Source organism: Silurus meridionalis, chromosome 13 (genome assembly GCF_014805685.1).
Source record: "Silurus meridionalis isolate SWU-2019-XX chromosome 13, ASM1480568v1, whole genome shotgun sequence".
Classification (NCBI taxonomy): domain Eukaryota; kingdom Metazoa; phylum Chordata; class Actinopteri; order Siluriformes; family Siluridae; genus Silurus; species Silurus meridionalis.
Genome location: NC_060896.1, coordinates 8,005,187 through 8,028,732, shown reverse-complemented (window position 1 = coordinate 8,028,732; position 23,546 = coordinate 8,005,187). Strand labels below are relative to the sequence as shown.

General features: G+C 36.0%; 1 protein-coding gene across 1 annotated transcript in view; it reads left to right on the top strand.

The window, feature by feature from the left end:
* sema3e (sema domain, immunoglobulin domain (Ig), short basic domain, secreted, (semaphorin) 3E) overlaps nt 1-12,944 on the top strand; it is a 37,166-nt gene extending 24,222 nt beyond the window's left edge. The window contains exons 7-17 of the mRNA XM_046865034.1: nt 2,064-2,206; nt 2,342-2,456; nt 4,366-4,435; nt 4,546-4,690; nt 6,693-6,915; nt 7,020-7,111; nt 7,201-7,242; nt 7,679-7,848; nt 9,776-9,843; nt 10,835-10,962; nt 11,432-12,944. Coding sequence (XP_046720990.1) covers nt 2,064-2,206; nt 2,342-2,456; nt 4,366-4,435; nt 4,546-4,690; nt 6,693-6,915; nt 7,020-7,111; nt 7,201-7,242; nt 7,679-7,848; nt 9,776-9,843; nt 10,835-10,962; nt 11,432-11,884 — 1,649 coding nt within the window. The 3' untranslated portion in view covers nt 11,885-12,944. The remainder of the gene's footprint in view (nt 1-2,063; nt 2,207-2,341; nt 2,457-4,365; nt 4,436-4,545; nt 4,691-6,692; nt 6,916-7,019; nt 7,112-7,200; nt 7,243-7,678; nt 7,849-9,775; nt 9,844-10,834; nt 10,963-11,431) is intronic.
* The last annotated feature ends 10,602 nt before the right edge of the window (nt 12,945-23,546 follow it).

The window sequence follows — 23,546 nt, the reverse complement described above, 5'->3', positions numbered from 1 at the left end:
CAAACATACAATTTGCCACATACAATTTGTCCTCCCTGATCTCAACAATCATAATAAAATTATGAATCATTTATTCATTCATCTTTAGTAAATGTGTTGTCCTGTTGAGGGTCAGTATGGACCTAAAGGTTATCCCAGGAGCACTGGGTTCAAGGCAAAAATCAAGGGTCTATCATACCACACATCTATCATACACACACACACACACACACACACACACACACACACACACACACACACACACACTCATTCACACCTAGGGTAATTTAGCATAGCCAGCATATATTCAGAATGGGAGAGGAAACTGAAGAACCTGGAAAAAAAGCCATATGGTCACATGGAGAACATGGACAGAAACTGTGAGGATTTCTCTTATAAACTTAAATAAGTCTGTGCTTTCCTCATAATAGCGTCCTTTACTCTGAAACAGACCTTGGCTGCAAAACGTGTGAGAACCTGTGCTCTAAGCATTGTGATTTCAGATGGAGGTTTAATTGAACATGCAAATGGTTTCAAGATGAAGCACCAGAAGCACACCTTGACACACTTACTAATTGTATGTTGGACAATATCAAGAGGAAAAGTACTCTTGGTGTGATCGGCTCCTGGTTCTAATCTATCCCACCTGGTCCACCATCTGAATATTGTATTTAGGCGATTATAGCTGGAAGTACTTTAGCAGGAGACCTTTTTTTTTTTCCAATGACACGGTTTTCAACCCTGATCAAGAAACAAACTAAAGTAAATCTAGATCTCATTGGATGATTATCTGGATCACATAAAATTAAATATTTAGTCTCCAAAATTAAAAGTACTCCAGGAATAGGAATAGGAGTGACTGTATAATACGTTGAGCTTAAACAGCTCTCTATGCAGACACATGTTTACACAGAGCTGCAAAGTAAAGGAGAGAAAATGCCACATGGAATCACATTTAATCATCAATCATATCAATGAACTGGGCTGATGGTTGAGTTCAGAGCGTGGAGTAGTGTCATGCTGGGAGCTTGTTTAATGTGTGCCTCATGTCTTGGAGCCTCAGAGGCTCCAAGCTACACTAAAGCACACTGGGTGGGAGGAGTATGGAACTTAGCCATCTTCCTGACTTTATATTGTTTTTATAAGTGGTTCTATACTTCTGCAAATATATATACATAGTAGTGTATTTCTGACACACACCACAGAGGGGCATTGTATGTCTGAGAATAAAAGACTACAGTCCTCACCTGTAGGGGGGCTCTTGTAGACCGAGCCCCTGGTTGTGTGCCATTAATCATACACAGAAGCAAAAAAGCCATGTGGGGCAGATGCCATCTATCTTTGTCTACTCTGGAGCTCTCAAAAAGACTCAACAGACCCGAACAAAAAAAAAAAAGTTATACATAGTCAAACCAGTCCCAGTTAACTGTGCACTTCCGTCATACAACAGTTCAATACATAGATCATACAGAACCATGGAAACCTTTACAGCGTGTTTGTGTTGGTGTGAATTCTTTATTATATGTAAATAGCGCAAATGTATTATATTTAAATATATTCAAATTTATTATAATTAAATAGCGCATTTTTCTGTGATAATTTTTAAATAAAATAAAAGCAGTATAAACCTGCACATTTCAAAGTTTTACATGATTACATGTGAAAATCCTATAATCACTTGTGAAATGTATTGATTTTTTTTTTTTTATAAAAGTGTGTAAATATTATTTTATGTAATGTTTTAGGTCGGAACTAGAATAATCAAATGATGACACAGTATATTGTATTTTTAATTTACGCCTTTTTTTAGCCTGGTTCTGTCTAACATTTTCTATGGCAACAAAATATACATTTGAATATATGGTATGCATTTTTTATAGCATTAAAGTATTATAGTCTATGTATGTTTTAGTACAGTATACCTATGCATATACAACTATTGCCAAAAGACAGGATTATGATTTTTTTTATGCTACAGCTGTAACTCAGATTCCCATTAAACACTGATCGAGTCTAACTATTGCCCATCGCTAGGCACAGTTTTTTTTAAATCATTAGCTGCATTGATTTTTTTTTTTCCCCAGAGCCCAAGTATGTTGGTTCTGTGGTGATCCCTGATAATGATGACCCATCTGATGACAAAGTTTACTTCTTCTTCACCGAGAAAGTATCCACCACAGAGGCAGGAAATAAAGCTGTCTACAGCAGGGTGGCCCGTGTTTGTGCAGTAAGTGTCTAGAATGTTAACATAACAATTTATTCAAAATGTAAAATATATCATTTAAAAGCAGCATTGCTATGAAACAATGTTTTGTTTTTGTTTTTTTTACATTTTTTAATTGTTAAATTAATTGTCTTTCAGAATGATCAGGGTGGCCAGAGGATGCTGGTGAATAAGTGGAGCTCTTTTCTCAAGGCCCGTTTGATATGCTCAGTGGCAGGACCCAATGGCATCGACACCCACTTTGATGAGCTGGGTAAGAAAAGTTCATAAGACAATTCTAAACTCTTATCAATGGTACACGTTTCTACATAATGTCTTTTGTAGAGCATTAGTTTGTCAATGTGGGCCTTATCCATATAATACAAAATACAGAAGTTAAAATAACTTAAAATAACTTGGCAATTTATTTGGCAGGTTATAAAATGGCATCCCATTATATTGCACTTTTTCCCTGTTTTTACTTTTTAATTTCTTACTGAAAGTTCACACTAGTCATTTACATTCAAAGAAGCCACTAAATACTTAATTAAAGTTATGGAATTTTGCATGGAGGCAGGCTATTTAAGTAAATTGCTGTACTTTACTATAAAAAAAATATCTGCTAATTTCTTCTTCTTCTTCTTCTTCTTCTTCTTCTTCTTTCATCTTTCGGCTGCTCCCTTTATGTATATAATACAGTACTTGAAATGACATTCCATATATTTCCTTTCTGAATCTATGTCCAGCTCAAAATATAATATATATTGATTTGATTTAAACCATCGTTCCAGACTTATGATTGAGACATTATTTTTAATCTTTTTTTTTTTTTTTCTGCTAGTCTGCATTATACCCAAAAGGAGTGTCTTTATCAGAAGTTTGATAATAACATGCACATTTTTAGCAGCTGTGCTCAGTATATCACAGTGCCTTATAGTTTGATTTAATTAGGATTATGGAAATTCCATGATACAATCTGTTCATAACCCTCACACCCAATTTGAGTCTAACGATGGTCTGCAAGAGTAGATTTTACACAGTAGTCCACCCAGACTGACACATGTTTGACGTCACAACCCTAAAAACTGACATTTCAACAGTTTCATCGTAAACGTATTCCCCTTAGGCAATGCATAAGCCATGAATATTAGTTGGCATTTAGAAGAAAATTTCATTTTGTGTTAGAGGTCAAGTCAAACGGAAAGCTGCACTATAACCGGAGGGAATGTTTTGACTTGGTAATTGCGTTGATAAAATGGCAGTACTTATTATGCATAGATGGAAAGAAAAGAAGAACAAGGAATCACAGGAAATAGAGAAGTGAACACTTCTTTGTCTGCCGGAGCTGATATAAAATAGCACATTCCTCACACGTGTCCTCGCATATCTGCCCTGAGTGTGTGTGTGTGTGTGTGTGTGTGTGTGTGTGTTTTCTCTCATGTGCCTGTTTCAGTAAACTTTCGGAATGCACCCAATAAGTTATATTAGGTACAAAAAAAGGTTTGTGGTTTTCTTACAAAAGGTTTTTTGCTGTTTTCTTTGATTGCATAAGACAAGGTTCAGAGTTTAGAGAACTGAGGTATTGGTTTTGCTGTATTTTTATTTATTTATTTAAATTTTTTTGCAGTAGACGTAAATTTGATCTTGACCTTTCTGGATTGTCAGTTAGCTGAAGATGATCAAACATTGTATATAAGAACTATCTAATGTTAAACAGTCAGCTCGGCAATTCCTAAATTGCTATCAAGAATACATTTACAGAGGTCACAATTACAGAGGTCGTCCATTATTACAGAAAATTCCTGCATTGTCTGTTTTCTATTAATTGCATCTGATGTCAGGAAGAAAACATGACTGTGTGTTGTTCTAGGCAATTTTTAGTCTGTTTATTATTACTCTGAGATTATATGGCATCTGGCATCCAAGTTCCCATGAATGAGCTGTTACCATGGAAACAGCAACTATGTGAATGAGCACATTAATATAAAGATGTGATCTGAATTACTGTCAGAGTTGCTGTTCGAGAAAATGAATCAAATTCTGACAATTAAATTTGAGAATTTAACACATGAATTTTACACAAAAACACACGCACGCACGCACACAGGTTTTTTTCCGTATTTATTCCTTAAATACTTTAGTATTTGTTTCTTATTCCTATATATTTCTGTGTTTTTAAACAGAGGATATCTTTGTGCTTAAGAAAAAAGATGACAAGAATCCTGGGATCTTTGGTCTGTTCAGCACAACCAGGTTAGTATAAATGGTATGCAACTTTCTCAATTCTGAGTCCATGCATTTTATGTAATTTCATGCATCATGTTTCACATCTTTTCAAAAAAGTGTTTCTTTTGTTTTTATAGTGCGGTTTTCAAAGGTTACGCAGTGTGTGAGTATAACATGGACGAGATCCGAGCTGCGTTTAATGGTCCGTTTGCACATCGTGAGCACACTGACCACCACTGGGGTGTGTATGAAGGGAAGGTTCCATACCCTCGTCCAGGATCTGTGAGTCTTTCTCACACACACCCACACACACACCCACACACACACACACACACACCCACACACACACACACCCACACACACACACACACACACACACACACACAGGCACAAGAATTCATATACAGTAGTGCTTTAGTGAACGGTCATTTTTGAATCATTTGTTTATTTTGAATCTTTAATGTCACTCAGCAGAACGAATAGCCTCAAAAAGTGATTTGTTTATTTTCTACTGTACGCACATGAGAAAAGCATCGCAAAATCTCCATAGTTTATGTACAGACAACAGATTTGAGTAGTTTACCTCTTGACTCTTCTAGTCCGAGTGGTTTGTTCTTTGTCACGTGACTCCCATATATATATATATATATATATATATATATATATATATATATATATATATATATATATATATTTTTTTTTTTTTTTATTAAATGTATTTATTTATTTATTTTGACTATTGTCGAAGATAGTGTATGTAGACATTTTGGGGGATCTGCTTATTAAAAATTGTACATTTTATAAAAATTTTTAAAATGACAAATAAAATATTCGTTCATTGTAATAAACAAGATTTGAAGAACCAAATCACTAAAATGATCCGATCATCACATCATAATACTGCATTCCATTTTATAAAGGAATGCAGAAAGGAATTAGGGCTTTATATTTTGCATCTCATCCCCAGAGAGATGCCGGACAACGAGTTCCCGATAAATCAATCTCAGGAGTTTATTACATAATTACAAAGGAGGTAAAACAGATAAGGGAGCAAAACATACAGTCAGTGGGCTGAAATAAGTCATTTTAGAGCCCATGCAATTACGGCTTGTGATTCTGCTCGGAATATCTGACCTTTTAGATGACAGTGTTAGGACTCTTATCATGGGTTTGTTCTGAAAGGTTAGGGATATAAAATGCTTCTCTGAACAAATAGCTCTGAGGACAGCGCCACAGCAATACAGACGCTCCCCACTTTACAAATTTTCACGGATACGAACAAACCTGTCCAATTAAATTTGTTCAGAGTCGAAAAAATTCTACATGGAGGAGAGCCGTACCTCTAGCTGGTCGTCGACCGTAACCAGTCTTCACTTTTTTAAGTGTTTTTTTTTTATTATTTTTACATTTTTATAGTTTTTGTATTACTTAATACAAAATATTGTATACAGTATTTCAAATATTTCTATTTGTTTTAGTATATTTTATTGGTTGTTTAATAGTATTTATAGCTCTTACATCATTAGGAGATATGCGTTGTCAATAACGACCACAGTAACAAACAAGTTCATGCTATGAACGCTCGCTCGGAACGTAACTCGTTCGTAAGGTTGGGAGCATCTGTAAACACATGGTGTTCACAATTCTTGGCACCCATAAAAATAAGTAATTTTTTTTTTCATTAAAACAATAGTAGAAACGAATTACATTGTATAATAAAACAGATCTTGAATTTGTTATGTTTGTTTGTTTTATTTGAGTTAAAGTAGAGATACAGTAGGTAAAATATGACTCCAGTTTTTTCTGTGTGCATGAGCAGTTTTTATCCACTCATAAATTAAAATGATTTCACGAAATGTAGTTCAGTAAAAAAATACGATATTTAACTTTTAAATATAATGAAGTTAAAAGTAAATATTTAATTAATGGAAATTAATTAACAAATTGAAATACTTTATTAACATACAGATATGGAATAAAAAAGCTACTTAGTAAAGTGATGAATAACATTTACTTTGTTACTCTTCATCACTGGTTTCACTTGGTGAAAAATATGAATTACGTACAAGAAGAAAGCCTAAAAACCACATAGCACCCCAAGATACTAAATTATCCAGCTTGCGTATTTATAAATTTTTATGTCGAAAAATAAATTCCTTTGGTGATCGTAGCTCCTTCCTTTAAATCATTATTATCTGATCATCCTCTTATTTCAACAGAAAAGTTTGTTCCCTACAGTTTATCAGCAAACTCTTTCTTCCCCTTTCTTTTCTCACTCTTTCAGTGTGCCAGTAAGATTAATGGTGGTCAGTTCTCCAGTTCTAAGGGCTATCCAGACGAGGTTCTGCGTTTCGTGCGTTCCCATCCCCTCATGTTCCAGCCAGTGCAGCCGGTCCACAAGAGGCCCCTTCTGCTGGACACAGATGGCGAACGCAGACTCACCGAGATCGCGGTAGACAGAGTGGAGGCAGAGGATGGACATTATAATGTCCTGTTCATTGGGACAGGTACTGTCCCATGTCTACATATTAAAATATGAGTTTTACAGATATCTAGCATTTACAGTAATAATATTACACCCAGCAGTTAAGCACGATGTATTCATCCACAGATGATTCAGTCGTGTTAAAATTGATCACCATTTTCAACAAAGAGTCCAACACAATTGAAGAAGTGCTTCTGGAGGAGCTTCAAGTCTTCAAGGTAAATAGCTAGTACTGATGGTGAGGTGTCACATTGGGTTTTTATTATGAACTTCCTGTTTAATGTGATATATTTAATTTTTTCTATAGATTCCAGTGCCAATTACAGAAATCATCATATCAAATAAAAGGGTAAGAAAAACATTTTTCATCCGAGATTCAATTTTTCTGTATCTGTTTCATGTGTGTAGTGATTGCCTTGGAAAAAAATGCAATTCTTCACACTGCCACTAGATGGTGATTAGGCAGCAAACAGTTACAATCTTATTCTTAAAGATAAGCAGGTAAATGAACGTGATAAGCAGTTCAGCAACGATAAGAACAAAAGTAATAACAACAGCAATAATACTAATAGTAGTAATAAAACAACAGTCAAATAATAATAAGAAATAACAGTAACCAAACTATTAGAGTATTTATTCTATTTTCATTTGATTTCATTTCCTCTTCTTCTCTTTCTTCTTCTTCTTATTAATAGTATTGTGCATCCTACTGTGTCTACCCTTTTTATTCTCTTCAATATCATGAACCCCATGGTGTTAACTGCAGTTTGTTCTCACTCTCACAGCAACACCTGTATGTGGGCTCGGAGTTGGGAGTGACGCAGGTTCAAGTGCACCAATGTGGCCTGTATGGTTCAGCCTGTGCCGATTGCTGCCTAGCCAGAGACCCATACTGTGCCTGGGATGGACACACCTGCTCCAGATACATACCTGCTGGCATTTACACACACAAGAGGTACGCACACACACACACACACACACACACACACACACACACACACACACACACACACATACACACACATACACACACACACACACACGCAATAATGTGTCATAAGCCAGAATGAAAATCCTTAGGATAGTTCTCGGAACAATTATCGGGACAATAATCAGAAATGACCAAATAAGACGCTGGCATCTCGATTCTTTATCCATCCCTTTTGAGGTGAAAAAAACATACAAAACATCAAAGGGAAATGCCTAATTACTAGTAGATTTTAAAAATGTCCTTGGAATAACACACACATATACGAGGTGGTATTAAAAAGTTTTAAGACAACTGGTGTTGACTGGTGCTATTCTGACCATCTGCGTTCCCACGTCTGCGATTTCATCACGGACATCAAGTTAGAACAACGTGAAATTCTGCGTGAAACTGGACAAATCTGCCAGAGAAACATTTGACACACGTTTGACATATGGCGATGCTGCAATGAGTCGTTCGAGGTGTTTTGAGTGGCACGCGCGCTTCAAGAGCGGAAGAACATCACATCACATCAGAAGGCTCGGATCAGGAAGACCTTCAACGAGCTCAACCCCTGAATATGTCCAATGCATGATGAGAACAATCCACATGATCTCGCTATCGTACCCACCCCATTCGCCAGATTTGACTCCTGTGGACTTCGCCTCTTCCTGAAGATGAAGATCCAGCTCGAAGGTTGTCATTTTGACAGAATTGTAGAGATCCAGCACAAATTGCAGAAGGTGCTTAGGACAAACCGAAAAGAAGACTTCAAGGACATGTTTCAGAAATGGCAGGAATGCTGGACGCTCTGCATTGCTGTGCAAGGGGATTATTATGAAGGAGATAGGGTGTAAAAATGGATAAATATAGTACTATTCTCAAATCTTTTTGATACCTTTTTGATATATATATATACTCCGCATTTTGATCACATACGTCTGTGTACTGACGCAGAGGTGCTGCTGAAGCTCTATGTTACATGCCATTTTTTCTAAAAGGTATAAACACACACACAACACACATGCACAGAGCTTGGTCTGTCACATCCTGATCACAAACACACGTGTACAAGCACAGAAACGTTCCTGCTGTGGCACACATAAATGCACACAGGGTTTTAATTATGGCCATTACACAGGCTAAGATGGAGACGTGCTCCCGGTGAGAGAGTCTCGCCTCACCTCCTGCTGTCTCATGTCTCCTTCTCATCACCTACTGCCTTGCTGGTTCACAATGTGTGTGTGTGTGTGTGTGTGTGTGTGTGTGTGTGTGTGTGTGTGTGTGTGTGTGTGTTTAGTTCTGCCAATTTCTAGCCTTTCATCGAAGTCACTGTCAGTTTATAAATCGGTGTTTTTTGAAGAGGCTTTTTAAAACCAAGATGTGTGTGTGTGTGTGTGTGTGTGTGTGTGTGTGTGTGTGTGTGTGTGTGTGTGTGTGTGTGCGCACATACATGCTCATCAGAGCAGAGTTAATTTTTAGCATGAGTGTTTCCCTAATCCACTGTTGTCAGTTCTTTCATATTGCCATCCCGTTGAACCCATTAGCACTTTACGCTAACACCTCCCACACATGCTAATGCTCATCACATGCTCATTTTCCATACACAAGCGGACACGGAAATCACAAATAATCAGGACTGAGTAGCCTTCAAATGCAGTCGAGGGCAGGATGCTGATGGAAAAGATTAGCTGCCCTCAATTGATTTCTTTCTGGGATTAAACATCAGCAGGGGAGTGAAGCTCTCTCTCTCTCTCTCTTTCTCTCTCTCTCTCACTCACACGCTTCATTTTTCCTGCTACATTTTCCTTATTTTCTGGGGCTCTTTTCTCCTGCACTTGATAAACGAGTGTCAAACAGAACACTTGAATTGTGGTTGAGAGTTTAATGCTTCTCCTCGCTTTTCTCTCTGCAGGCGGTTCAGAAGGCAGGATGTCCGTCACGGCAATGCAGTGCAGCAGTGTAATGGTCTCCCGCTGAATGGTGCGTTAAGCGAACGCTTGATCTTAAAACAATTGATGCCATGTAATACCTTCAGATTAGATCATTATGAGTAATGTTATGTGCATAAATATCTGTTAGATATGCATTTATTCTAGGTAAGATATTATAGATAAGATATTCATTTATTCTAGCTAGACATTATACATACTTACCATATCAAATCACTGCATATGTTCTACAGGGTTTGGAATAAGGTTAACCTAAATATTTAAATCTTAGCTTTAACCTTTAACAAACCTAACCTACCATTAAACCTAAACTTAAATTAAACCCAAAATCTGTCAAAATCCTAACCCTACCCTTAAGCCTAATGCTATCAAAATCCTGTCTATGATCTTAACCCTAACCCTAGCTTTAACGCTATTCAAATCTTACTCTAGCATTAACCCTAACCCTAACTATAGCAAAACCCTAATCTTAGCTTTCAATTTAACCACAACGCTATCAAATTCCTACCCTCAGCCCAAACCTTAACCCTAACTCTAGTAAAATCCTAACCCAATTCTTAACCATAAACCCTAAACCTAAATGTAACCCTTACTTTCTTAGAATAGTAACCCTAATCTTAACCCAGCCCTAACCCTAGCTTTAACTATATCACAACCTCAACTCTAACATTCAATTTAATCATAACTCAATCAAAATCCTAACCTTAACCTCCAGTTTAACCCTGATTCTATCAAAATCCCAACCCTGGGATTACCCTACCCTATGCTAACCCTCTATCTAAATTTAAACCCTAACACTCGCCTTACATTTTTCTAAATCCTAATCCTAACCTTAACCTTAACCCAATGCTTACCTTTAACTAACCCTGTGAAAACCTTAACCCTAAAATAAACCATACTCCTAACATTTAAACCTATCACTAAACACAATATAAAATTTGTCTTTTATTATTATTTATTATTTCATTTTATTAAATTGGAGTCTGACTGGCAATTAAATGAGATGTTGGTGTGTGTTTCAGAGGCTCAGGTTGTATCAGAGAAGTTAGTGTATGGAGTGGAAAACAACAGCACTCTGCTGGAGTGTAGAGCTCGATCTCTTCAGGCTTTACTCACATGGTACATTGTGAAAGGCACAGATAAAGAAGAGGTATACACACACACACACACACACACACACACACACACACACACACACACACACACACACACACACACACACAAATACAATTCCGTACCATGAAATTAAAGTTACATTATTTCAATGTGATATATTTTTTTGTTTTTGTTACAAAGTCAATTCCAAAATTCACAAAAGTCATTTCTAGGTTTTAAATTAATTTAAGATGTCACACAAGACGAGATTTTACCCCCTGAAATCAGCTACATCATGCAACACTCCTAAATTGTACATGTCAAGAATACTGCTGTTCAAAATAGTCAAATTTCTTGATTCTCAACTTAAAATATTTTAGACCGGAATGTAAACATTATTTAAAATGTAGTTAAGTTTTGTGTTCAATTAAACACAAAGCAGGTAAAAAAAATAAAAAAAATTCATAAGTAATCCAACGTTCTAATTCCATAACAATGACTCGTATTTCTCTCTTCTCTTTCAGATAAAAGACAATGATCATGTTATTCAGACGCCTCATGGCTTATTGTTTCTGAAAACAAAGAAGTCTGATACTGGTGTGTACCTGTGTCAGTCTGTAGAGCATGGCTTTGTCCAGACCATAGCCAGGGTGATTCTGGAGGTGTTGGAAGAAAACACACTGGAGAATCTGTTCCACAGAAGGGACTACGATAACAGCGAGGACCAACTGCGTTCTCCACCATGCCCCTTCCCAAGCCTCCCGTCTGCCCATTCCTCCAGAAAGCTCTGGTATAAAGAATTCATGCAGCTGATTGGCTACAGTAACTTCCAGCGGGTGGAGCAGTACTGCGAGAGGGTGTGGTGCGCATCTGACAGGAAGAGGAAGAAGCACAAGGGCACGCCAGCTAAATGGCGGTATTCCCATGGCGGTGAGCGGCGTGGGAAGGCTCGGGCACCCAGACACACACGGGACTAGTTAAGAACCCAGTATACCCTGAACTGAACAGACAGACCACAGGGGTTGAGTTCACACATCCAGATAATATCCAGGCTTATTTTTGCGCGTTACTGTGTACTGAGTAAAATGGAAATTAAACCAAATTATGTTTGAGTTGTAGTAGTATCAGCTAGGAATGCTTTTCCAGACACTATTAAATGTTTGTGCCATTCCTTGTCAATGTATTTTCCCACCTGAACCCAACCTGAATGTGTGTGTCTGGAGATTTGGTCCTCAGTGTTTGGTTTTGGAATGTAGTAAATATTAGAAGGTGTAGAATTGATGTATATATGTAACCGTGCTTTGGTGGTAAAGCTCATTATGAACATTACATTCATAAGCTGCTGCTGAATTTACATACACAGGAACTTGTTTAGGTGACATTTCGAACAGAAAAGCGAAAAGCAGTGACCCCACTGTTTTCTTGTCACACTCTGACAAACATGGGCATGCAGTGCTTCCATTTACAGCGGCGTGTGCTCTCATGTGAGAAGCAGCAGAATAACTTTTCCTTGTTCAACAGCCAAAAAAAAAAAAGATAGATTCGATAAGGATTACGTCCTCCTGAATAGGATGACTCATTACTCCGAAAATAGTTAACACTGTTCATTCTCAGACCTTCTGCGCACAAAGACAGGCAAACGTTTTCTGCACATGCTTTATGTATTTATCACTTGTATTTTATATTAAATTATTGTAGTTGGTGTTTGGTAGTGGTTTTAGATGTCCCCCTATTAGTTTGAACTGGAGATATGTTGTTGCTTGTGTTTAGTGTGTAGACGTTTTCACTCACTGTGGAATTTCCATGTTCAAAACCCTGATTATACGAATATAAGAACATACTGTTTCTCTTTGACCCACTGAAATCGAATACTATTTCCAAAAGCATCATAAATTATATTAGGATTCCATACTTGTAAATGTAAATGTAACTGTTTAGGAATGGAGATGAGTACCAACAGAGAAGTCCTTCTTTTTCATGTAGGCTACTCTAATAAATGCCATAAAACCATTGTGACATGCAACTTGTTATACATAACTTTGTGTACTGTGCTTATTAGCTCCTCACAGTTTATGGACAAAACACTAGCAGCCTATGAAAAGGTAACTACATTAAAAGGACATTGGTGATTGGAAAAGTTGCTTCCGATTTTCTATATAGGCTCCACTCAGATTAAATCTCTATAACAGGGGTGTCAAACTCAATTGCACAGGGGGGCAAAACTCAAAGCACACTTTAGGTCGTGGGCCGAACAGGATAAACATTTATTAAACACACTAAAGCTAAATGTTTTTTTTTTTTTTTACATAAATATGAATAAAAAAAGACAGGAATATTATTCCAGAATAAATCAACTTAAACTTTAAATAACTTAAAATATTTTGCACTCTATAAAAATATCTCCTGTCACACACTAGACGTCTCACACCTTCATCATGTAATCAATCAAACTTGTGTTAACACCAGCTTCACTTTGTGATTTTGTTCTGGTGAAAAACGTCTGCTGAAATGTCAGATTCTTCTTTAACTCTTCTACTTTCTGTATCTTCTGCTCTGCATTCAGGTTTTTCAGCTTCTCCTGATGTTTTGTCTCGTAATGCCGTCTTAGATTCAATTCCTTAATTACAGCCACATTCGCTCCACAAATAAGACACACGTGTTTACCGCCAGTGTCAGTAAACATTTACTCAGAATCCCTTCGATTTTGAAAGGCTCTGTTTTCAGAATCAACTTTTCTCTTCACCATTGTGAGGGGCTTCACAATAGCTTTACAATAGGGTTAAATAAATCAACAGAAGCTCGACTTGATTGATGCTGGAATGTTCCCAGGTAGTCTTCGGTAAGGCAGCTGAAGCGCTGCATTATGGGATCTGTAGTTTGTGTGTCATCAGCGCTTTATATCGCCGGGCCATTAATAACAATAATAAAAGATCTATATAAAATGATCTTGCGGGCCGAATATAATTGTACATCGGGCCAGATGTGGCCCGCCGGCCTTGAGTTTGACACATATGCTCTATACATATGTGTATATATCATCAAAGATGCAGGAATATTATATGGATAAATATGAACACCTGAACATAAGATTCATTTGTGCTTTCTGAACATCCCATTCTACATGTTGTACCTATTTGCAGTTATAATAACCTTCAATCTTCTGGGAAGATGTTCCACTAGGTTTTGAAGTGTCTTTGTGGAGATTTGTGCAAATTTAGCCAAAAAAGTGTAAGTAAAGTCGGGTACTGATGTAGTTCGAGGAGACCTGGGTGCAGTCACTGTTCCAAATAATCCCAAAGGTGTTTAGTACGATTGAAATCAGAGCTCTATAGCAGGCCAATTAAGATCCTCCACCCGCTTTGTGCACAGGAGCATTGTTATGCTGGAAGTTTGGGTCTCCTAGTTCAAATTAAGGGAAAATATAATGCCTCATCCAAAGACATCCTAAAAAATGGTATCACTCCAACTTTGTGGAAACACATTGGGAAAGAACAACACATGGCTGAGAAAGTCTGGTGTCCCTTCAATTTTGTTCATATAATGTTTAATTGCTGAATGTTAGTCCAATATACTATAATTTCAAACACATTTCTGCATCCCTGTGTATATAACTGATTTTAAACACAAGCACTTTGCTATAGCCCTGACAACAAGGATGTACAGAAATTGTGGAATGGAAACACAGCTTTTTTCTTTTCATGTCAAAAATAATCTGATGTAACATAAAAACAAAAGAAATTAAATGACTTGAAAAATATAAAAAGAATATAATATGATATATAGCAGGCTTTGAAATAAACATAGAGCATTGCTGCTATATATTATTACAGTATAATTACAAACAAACCACATCAAATTTGCATTCATTTTAGGAATATGAATTCCACCCACCTGAACTGGCAATTTATTAAAGTAACATTTGATCCAGCTTATCTATTTTTTCTTTGTGTGTGTGTTTGTGTGTGTGTGTGTGTGTGTGTGTGTGTGTGTGTGTGTGTGTGTGTGTGTGTGTGTGTGTGTGAGTGTGTGTGTGTGGGCGGTGGGTGGTGGGGTGGTGGGGCAGTTAATTGTGAACAAAACCTAATGAAGCCATGGGTACAAATGGGATGTAGGCTTTTAATATTATATTTTAATATAATATTTTAATATATAATTTTTTTTTCATTTACTGAATTAATGAATAAAATGATTTTAATGTAAGTCATTTTAATGCATTTTAGAGAAAACGTGTCCACGGTTTGAAGGAAAAGCTGCCCAAGTAAACATCTGCTTTACTTACTGATCTGTTTAAATTAACTGATTATTTTATTCATAAATATTAAATATCGATCCTGAATTGGATTTATAGTCGTTTTACTTTTATTTTTATTTCAAGTGTATTTTTAGTTATTATACATTTAAATGTCACATTTATTAACATAGTTACATCAAACTGTAAATACAGCACTTATCATAAACAAAGATTATCTGGTCACACTGCATGCACAACTCAATTTCAAATGTAAAGTTAAAACTCTATATTAGTTACATAGCTTGACATTTTTATTTCCATACCTCAAGATTTAATTCTGTGCACTGAAAGATATAACATAATTCAGAAAGGTTTCTTGGTGAAGACCGTCTCGATAGGCTAAGTGTAAGAGAATTCCACATCTATTCTCTGTTCACTTGAGCTTGAAATGTGGTAAATATCCAAATTAATCACCTGACATTTCTGCAATATCTCTCAGTGCACATTTTGGTTTCAGGCAGGAAAATTGCTATTAACAGAAGAACAAAAGAATTTATTTTGGGGTGGAGGTGTTTAGAGGTGACTGGGGAAAAGGCTGGGGGACCAGACGGGGTTTTCTATCCCACTGTAAAGCTGCTGAATGTTTTCAGAACCCAGGAATTGCAGACCACAGAAGCATGAAGAGTTAACCGTATTAAGTAACTCGATTTGATCAGCAACACGTTGTCAATACAACACTTCATTCTTGGAAGAAAACAAGTCTTGTTTGAGTGAATTAGGTTTTCAATAAACACTGTGAAAGTAAATACTCCCTCTGGCTTTAGCACACAGATATAACCAAAAGAACCACAGACTGAATCTATAAATAGCAAATTATTTATAAAAACAGGGAAACATATAGTATAAGTATAAGGGTAGAGGAAATATTTGTCAAATTTCAGTAAAAATCACCCACCACTGAAGGCTCAGGTATTTATGTTCAACATTTTGTTGGTGTGATATTTTACCAAAGTCTCAGTATGTCTTAAATTAGTATACTAAATGTTATAATATATATATTATATAATTTAAACCAGTGTACAAACACAAACTCTCGTCAGCTTTATCTGATCATTTTCCCCAAAAATGGATGGTTTTAATTATTTATTTTCTTTTGTAAGATGTCTATCAATTTATTAATTTTTTATTTGCAGATTAAACATATCGAGTCATGCTATAGTGTCTATATCTTCTACAATAGGTTTGTCTCTGAATAAATAAAATTGTCTCTGAATTCCCAGGTAGCCGAATGGCACTCCTATGTCCGTAATATCATATATATAAATTAGCATTTATACACCAGACAAATTTGTGCAATTGAACTAATTCATTAATAAAACAGTGCTTTGCAAAGAATTGCTGCATCTTGACTGAATTCCGCAAGAAGCTGTAAGCTGGGAATAAAAGAGCCGCTTGTCATGCTCCAGCAGCGTGCTGCCAACCCCTAGGCTGAAGTAAAGCTGCACACAGTCTTTGTAAATAATAAATGCCCTAAATTATGGCAATATCATGAAGAATTTCACCTGAGTTCATAACAAATCACTAAGAGCATTTCAAATACTATGGGGTAAGTAGGCCTACTGAGATTTTAAAAAATTTACTAGCGCTAGGAACTGCACAGGGATACTGCATGTTGCACATATTCAACAGTCAAACTTCAGTTATACTTGAATTTGTGCAATTAAACATAAACAACATTTTTATACAACAAATAGCACATAACATAAGTGTTTTTTTTGTTTTTTTTTTAAATAAGTGAACACATGCATTTATATATCTTATTGGTAATGGTGGCCTGTGCCTCTTTTCCACAATACATGAAAAATACAGTATGTGAAGTAGTTTGGAAAATCCATTTCTAAGCCTATTTCTATATGCTTTAAAGACAAACATAATCCAACAATAGCACTGTCACTGTCGGTGTATCATATTGCTCATATTGCATCCCCAGCCACTTTCAGTGCCGGTCCCAAGCCCGGATAAATTGGGGAGGGTTGCGTTAGGAAGGGCATCCAGCGTAAAACATGTGCCAAATCAAACGTGCGGAGGATCCGCTGTGGCGACCCCTAACGGGAGAAGCCGAAAGAAACAGCAGCATATACAGTAGCATAGAATTACAGTAGACTCATATCAGGATTATGTACAGGAACTATGATTCCCATAAGCCATAATATGGTCACATCTTTTTCCACACCTGTTTCGCTTTCAGCTTAATTACCACTTATATATAATCACTATATATTACCTACATAACTATATATTGTATATCATATACTATATTACCACTTTCACTTTGTTCTCTTATGTGATTGCTCATTGCTCAGGTTCGGTTAAGCTTGGCGCTGGTTCAGGTTATTTTGTGTTTTGTTCAGTATAATGCTATTTGATTAACTGCATTTTATGTAATATAATATCTGCACTTGCATTCATTTCCACTTTGTTACATGACAGAACAAGGGACCGAATAAAAAATTAACATTAATGAGAAACAGTTGTGAAATGCCATATGATGCTGCAATGGCTTATGGAAAACAGTCTCTGTACATAATTCTGACAACTCTGTTGCTGGTTCATGTCCAAAAAACCCACAACAAAACTCATGTTCCAAAGTGCATGAATCCGAATTAGTATGCAATGAAATACTGGGGAACTTCAAAAATTCTGAAATGTCACTGGACTTCACTCCTTTCCAGACAGTTCCAGAAAATGGAAACAATGCTACCTGACAGAAATGTTATAGGATTGGGGTGTTTTAAAGGAAGGTACAACCAATTATCATGTAATGTTTTTGACTAGGGAACTTCTCCAGTAATTAACTCCAAGAGAAATATGCTCAGTTAGAAACTTCTGAAACTTGTGCACATGGATAGCATGAAGTGTTACATTTCCTTAAAAAACGTTTTGCTTTTCCTTCAGAAGATGATCTTCCCTGGATACCCCAGACTTCAACACAGTTACTAATATAATGTTTGTATTTCAGTTTACAACCAGGTCAGTTCTAATGGCTAATTCATTTCAAATACAGATGTAAATGAAGCATTTATCTGTATGGAAGTTGAAAGTAAAAGTTTCCTTGGGTCCATCTTTCTGATAAATAGCATTTAAATATCGCAAACCAAAAAATTTTAGAGAGCCCATAGAAGTAATGCTATGTACTGTGTACTATAAAGCTGTCCTTCACAACACACAATGTTTTGTGTCACACCACAAGAGGTTCATTCTGAATTTTAATCTTCAGGACATTGTCTAAGTCACATCCTCCTAGGGTTTTTTTTTTACTTTAGTATTATCATCATTATCATCAGCAGCAAATCACCAAACTGTTATTTGTGATTCTAGAAAGCCAGAAAACAGGGCCTCCACAAACCCTTGTTGAGAGAAAAAGTGTAACGTTAACAAAAAAATTTCAAAGTGAAGCCTCCGCAAAGAAAATCATCGGCAAAGAAAGAGTGAATTTTCACAATATAAGATTGACAAACCAGCCGTTTATGGACCCTGGGCAGCAGGAGATTTTGAAGCTTATGCAAGATAACAGGATCAGGACTGACTACTGTGTATTTAGGCTTACTGAGAAAAAAAATTTATAGTGAGGGCAGTGCAGCTAAGTCTCTACCACTGCTGATACAGAATAAGGTTTAAATTAATCAACACTATGTATGAACTTTCTTTTAATGGAACGGCACTGACACTAATGTGGACCTTATTTGATGACACAAGACATTATCATTTCTAATTACTCCTACAATACATTTAGCATTGGTCCTATTTAATCTGATAAAATAAGATTAAAATGATGATCACCAAATGTAAAGAAGTTACTCATATACACTAGTCACCCAAATCTATCTATCTATCTATCTATCTATCTATCTATCTATCTATCTATCTATCTATCTATCTATCTATCTATCTATCTGTCTGTCTGTCTGTCTGTCTGTCTGTCTGTCTGTCTGTCTGTCTGTCACGGATAGACCAAGTGTCAGAAACTGGGAGTTATACGGAATGTTCTTCAATGTCCACAAATACACACACAAGAGTTTATGAAGTGACTGAAGCAAAAGGTAAACTTAATTGAGTGCTTCCGGCGAAGCAGAGCCAGGAGCATGGAAGCACACAGAGCAGTAGTCCGGAATAATGTATGGTAGTAACCTGTAGATAAGACCGTTGGTGAAGGGGAATAGGGACCATATAATAGGGATGGGTAAATATAGGACAGGTGTAGGTGATTAGTAGCAGGGATAGGCTGAGTGAGAATGTGAGCCTTAAAGGGAGGCGTGGCTGCTGGTTCTCTGACACACACACACACACACACACACACACACACACACATATATATATATATATATATATATATATATATATATATATATATATATATATATATATATATATATATATATAGTGTCACACAATCAAAAGCCAGCAATGTTGCTTTGGACCATCGTAACAGTCATACTAGAGCATTTAGGTCTAGCTCTATTACAGGCTTGGACTCAAATACAGATAGTGACAATGTAGAAATTAAACTGGTGGAAAATAAACAAAAGTCAAAAGTCAGACTCATGCTAACTAAAAAACTTAGTTGATCAATGTATGTAATCAATGAACCGATGCTACAATCAGTTAAAACATTTCAAATATGCCATTATTTTTTTCATTGTGTCATTATAAAAATGTGGGAAAATCAAACTAAATATTAATTTTCAATAATAAAAAACAAACAAACAAACTCTAAAACATAATACAATTTTAGAGAGGAAAAGCTAATAACACATTTAATATATAGTGTGAACTAAGCCTAAGGGGCAGAGCTAGAAGTTGGCCAGGGGTGGCAGTGGCCATTATGGACATAATCACGGCCACCCCACTGGCCACCCCACCCATTTTTAAAAGACGAAAATATATTCACAAATATTGATCAAGGAGAAGTTCGATCATGTGTATACGATAATGATTGCACCACACAAAACTCTCCCGACACTCATCAGTAGTCACAGTTAGGCATCAAAAACTGTTTTCAAAAATAGCACGGATTTTAGCTTTCGTAAAAAGTGCAAGACAAGGAGTGCAGTAAAACATTAGGGTGAGTAAATTATGACTACAAAATATATACACATTTTATATAAATTTTAATCTGTGCCACCCCAGAGCAACTTGCACCCCTGCTGGCTACCCCTATGGAAAAATCCCTGGCTCTGCCACTGCTAGGCCTTACTTGATGTAGCGGTTGCACAAAAGAATTCAGTAGACAAAAGAGCCACGCAATCATACACTTATAAAATAAAAAAAAATTTGATTATATGAATAATAAAGGCGCCCACCTGCTCCTCTATTCAAACAGCATAGTCACAGAGTATGATCTGAGTTTTTAAATCTTTGCAAGTCTTTATTGGCTTGATTCCACTCTCTTGGAAAATACAGCATTTTTAGTTCAGGCCTCTTGACAGCCACCCACACGTACAGACATTGGGTAGTCTGTTCTACTATTCCCTCCAGGTCTGACGCCTCTGATGATAGTTTCATATCTCTTATGATGCAATAACGAATAACACTAGCCTGTCATGCTAATTTAGCCTTTTCCAATTTTCACATTTTGTCCAGACTGCACACATGAATTCCCCAGAAATTATTGAATAACATAACAATGTTTTAGATATTTAGGGTATTTTTTCTGGCACAAGCTTCAATGCAATACACACACAAGGTTTATACTGGAATGTAGTTCATTTCTACATGTTGGATGAAGACCTCAGCTCCCTAGAAACTCGATAGAAAATATTGATTTGTGTAGTATATACCAACCTGATAAGCGACAATGCTTTATTTCACTACGTCTGTTGCTTGATCTGTATAGCAGTATGTTGTACATTTACTTTCAAGGTATAAAATCCTGAACATAGATCAGAATGGAATGCAACTCACCATGAAATGTAATCTTCTCTGCTACATTGCATTTGACTGGGTGTTGCATCAATTGAGCCAAGAATAAATGCCAACCACCTTGCTGCATTTCTCCGATTGTTCGTATAGGCTTATCCTTATAACATTCCAGTGCTGAAATATACATGGATGTGTGTTGATATTACATAGTTAAAAGCATGTAATTTTGGTGACTCTGAGCCCTTGACTCTTGTTCATCATACCCAAAACTTAAACAACAGTGCAACTGTCTTTCAAACTGTCTGCTCCAACTAATGCAGCTAAGAAATACACTCCACTCCATGCCATGAATACCCGAGATTCATTGTAATGTAAGGTACAATTTTACACAGAGAAACAAGAAAAACAATCAAATGAATAACACTATCAACACGATCTTGTTTATTCTCTACAAAGTACATAAATATATAATATAATATCAAAATGCAACTACTTGCAATAATAATCCACAGAATAGTATGAAGAAGTGAGATTGTGGCTCATTTATTTTTTTTTTTTACCTCAGTATTTTTCTTTTTAAGCATCCACCCATAAAATCTAATATGATTAGTTATTACTGCAACCAAGATACTTATTCTAAAACTGTTTAGGTTCTCTTATACTTTCAAAACTTCTCCACTGTTTTTCTTTAAACTGTGAAATTTAATTGCTAGGTGAAATATTTAAGGTAAAATTAAAAGGAGAATTTATCAACCTTTATCAAATTTCTGTCTAGAAATGAATTGGAAAATAAAACAGCTTGTCTCTGGTATATTTCTTTCAGATTCAGTCTCACTTTTACCTGGACCAGTTACCAAAGATGAAAGAATGAAGTACCTTCCCATCAAGTTTCGTTAAACTTTTATCAGGCAGATTTATTATCCTAATGTGGACTATACATAGAATATTAAAATGTGCTGACCAGAATTTTTGATTTGTTCTTAATTTGATGGCTTGGCAGACATTTGCTTTAATTATGCCACTTATATAGTGGTGTTAATATTCAGGCCTGACATATTATAATCATTTTAATTTCTTTTCTGCCATTTCTGTTTAATCAAAATGTATAGGCCTCTTTATAAGCAATATGGATGAGCATTCTACAACTCTGGACTTTCCGAGTCTCTTTACAATTTTCTACAGTTTTAAGTTTGTAGGTATGCTGCTATAGTAAGAGGTGGTATAGAAAATATTTAAAACCCAAGTCTGGTGTTTTAGGTTCAAATAGAAGAAATTGTCTTTAATTGAATTGGACTACTTTGAATTATACAGCTGTTAAACATTGGATAAATGAGAGAAGAAATTGTAACTTTATGAGCACAAACAGCTGTGGCTAAAATATTCTAAATGACAAATGACTTGGTCAAGGTTGTTCAACCGATTGAAATACATTTACAGCATCCAGTACATTTTGCTTGCGGCTGCAGTTCAAAGGTTGCATTTCTACACACCTTTCTGGGCTGTATTCCAAATGAAACACTTTGCATTCCACTCATTAAAAAAACACTCTAGCATGACAGACCAAGGCAAAAAAAAGTGGATGTGAAATCTATACTAATGTCCATAAGTTCCTTATGCAAATATGCCTCATGATGGTGGCTTTCTCTTAAAACCAGGTGACAGAACATCAACAATGCTGTCAAAAAGGCTACTGTGCAGTATCTAAAACCTAATATGAACATACAGTATTTTCAGGAATTTCTGTAATAAAGTCAACATATGCAGGCAACTGCATTTAGTTGCTGTGTACCTGTACCTGTACTATGCAATGACAACAAAGTTTTATCCATCTATCTATCTATCTATCTATCTATCTATCTATCTATCTATCTATCTATCTATCTATCTATCTATCTATCTATCTATCTATCTATTTGTTTATTTGTGTATTAGTTATTTGCTTTTTCAACCATATATACAAAGTAATTTTCTGTAGTTTTGTCTACAGATTATTAATGAGCATAGATGTACATGCAAAGTCTCTTGCCACTTTATTTGAACACCGGTACGTCTGCTCATTTGTTCAATTAGACAAACACATGGAAGTATTTCAATGCATACAATTATTTACTACATATAAATGGAGGTTTAAACCTTGTGTTATTTTTTACATAAATAAAAGTGATCTCAGTGCCTTTAACACACCGGCATGGTTGTTGATGCCAGATAGACTGGTTTTATTATTATTTCTGAAACAGTTTCTGTGATCATAAATTATTGAGAGTTTTCCCAGATTGAAATGATAAACAAAAACATCCAGATGACATGTGGGTGAAAATTATGAGAGAGGTCAAAGGACAATGGTCAGACTGGTGCAGGCAAAAATTAAGTATACAGTTAAAGTTATAAATCACTTTTTACAAGTGTGGTGAGCAAAATAAATATTTTTACATTAAAGGTTTCGATGGATTAGCTACAACAGGTGAATAGCACATTGGATTCCACTTCTA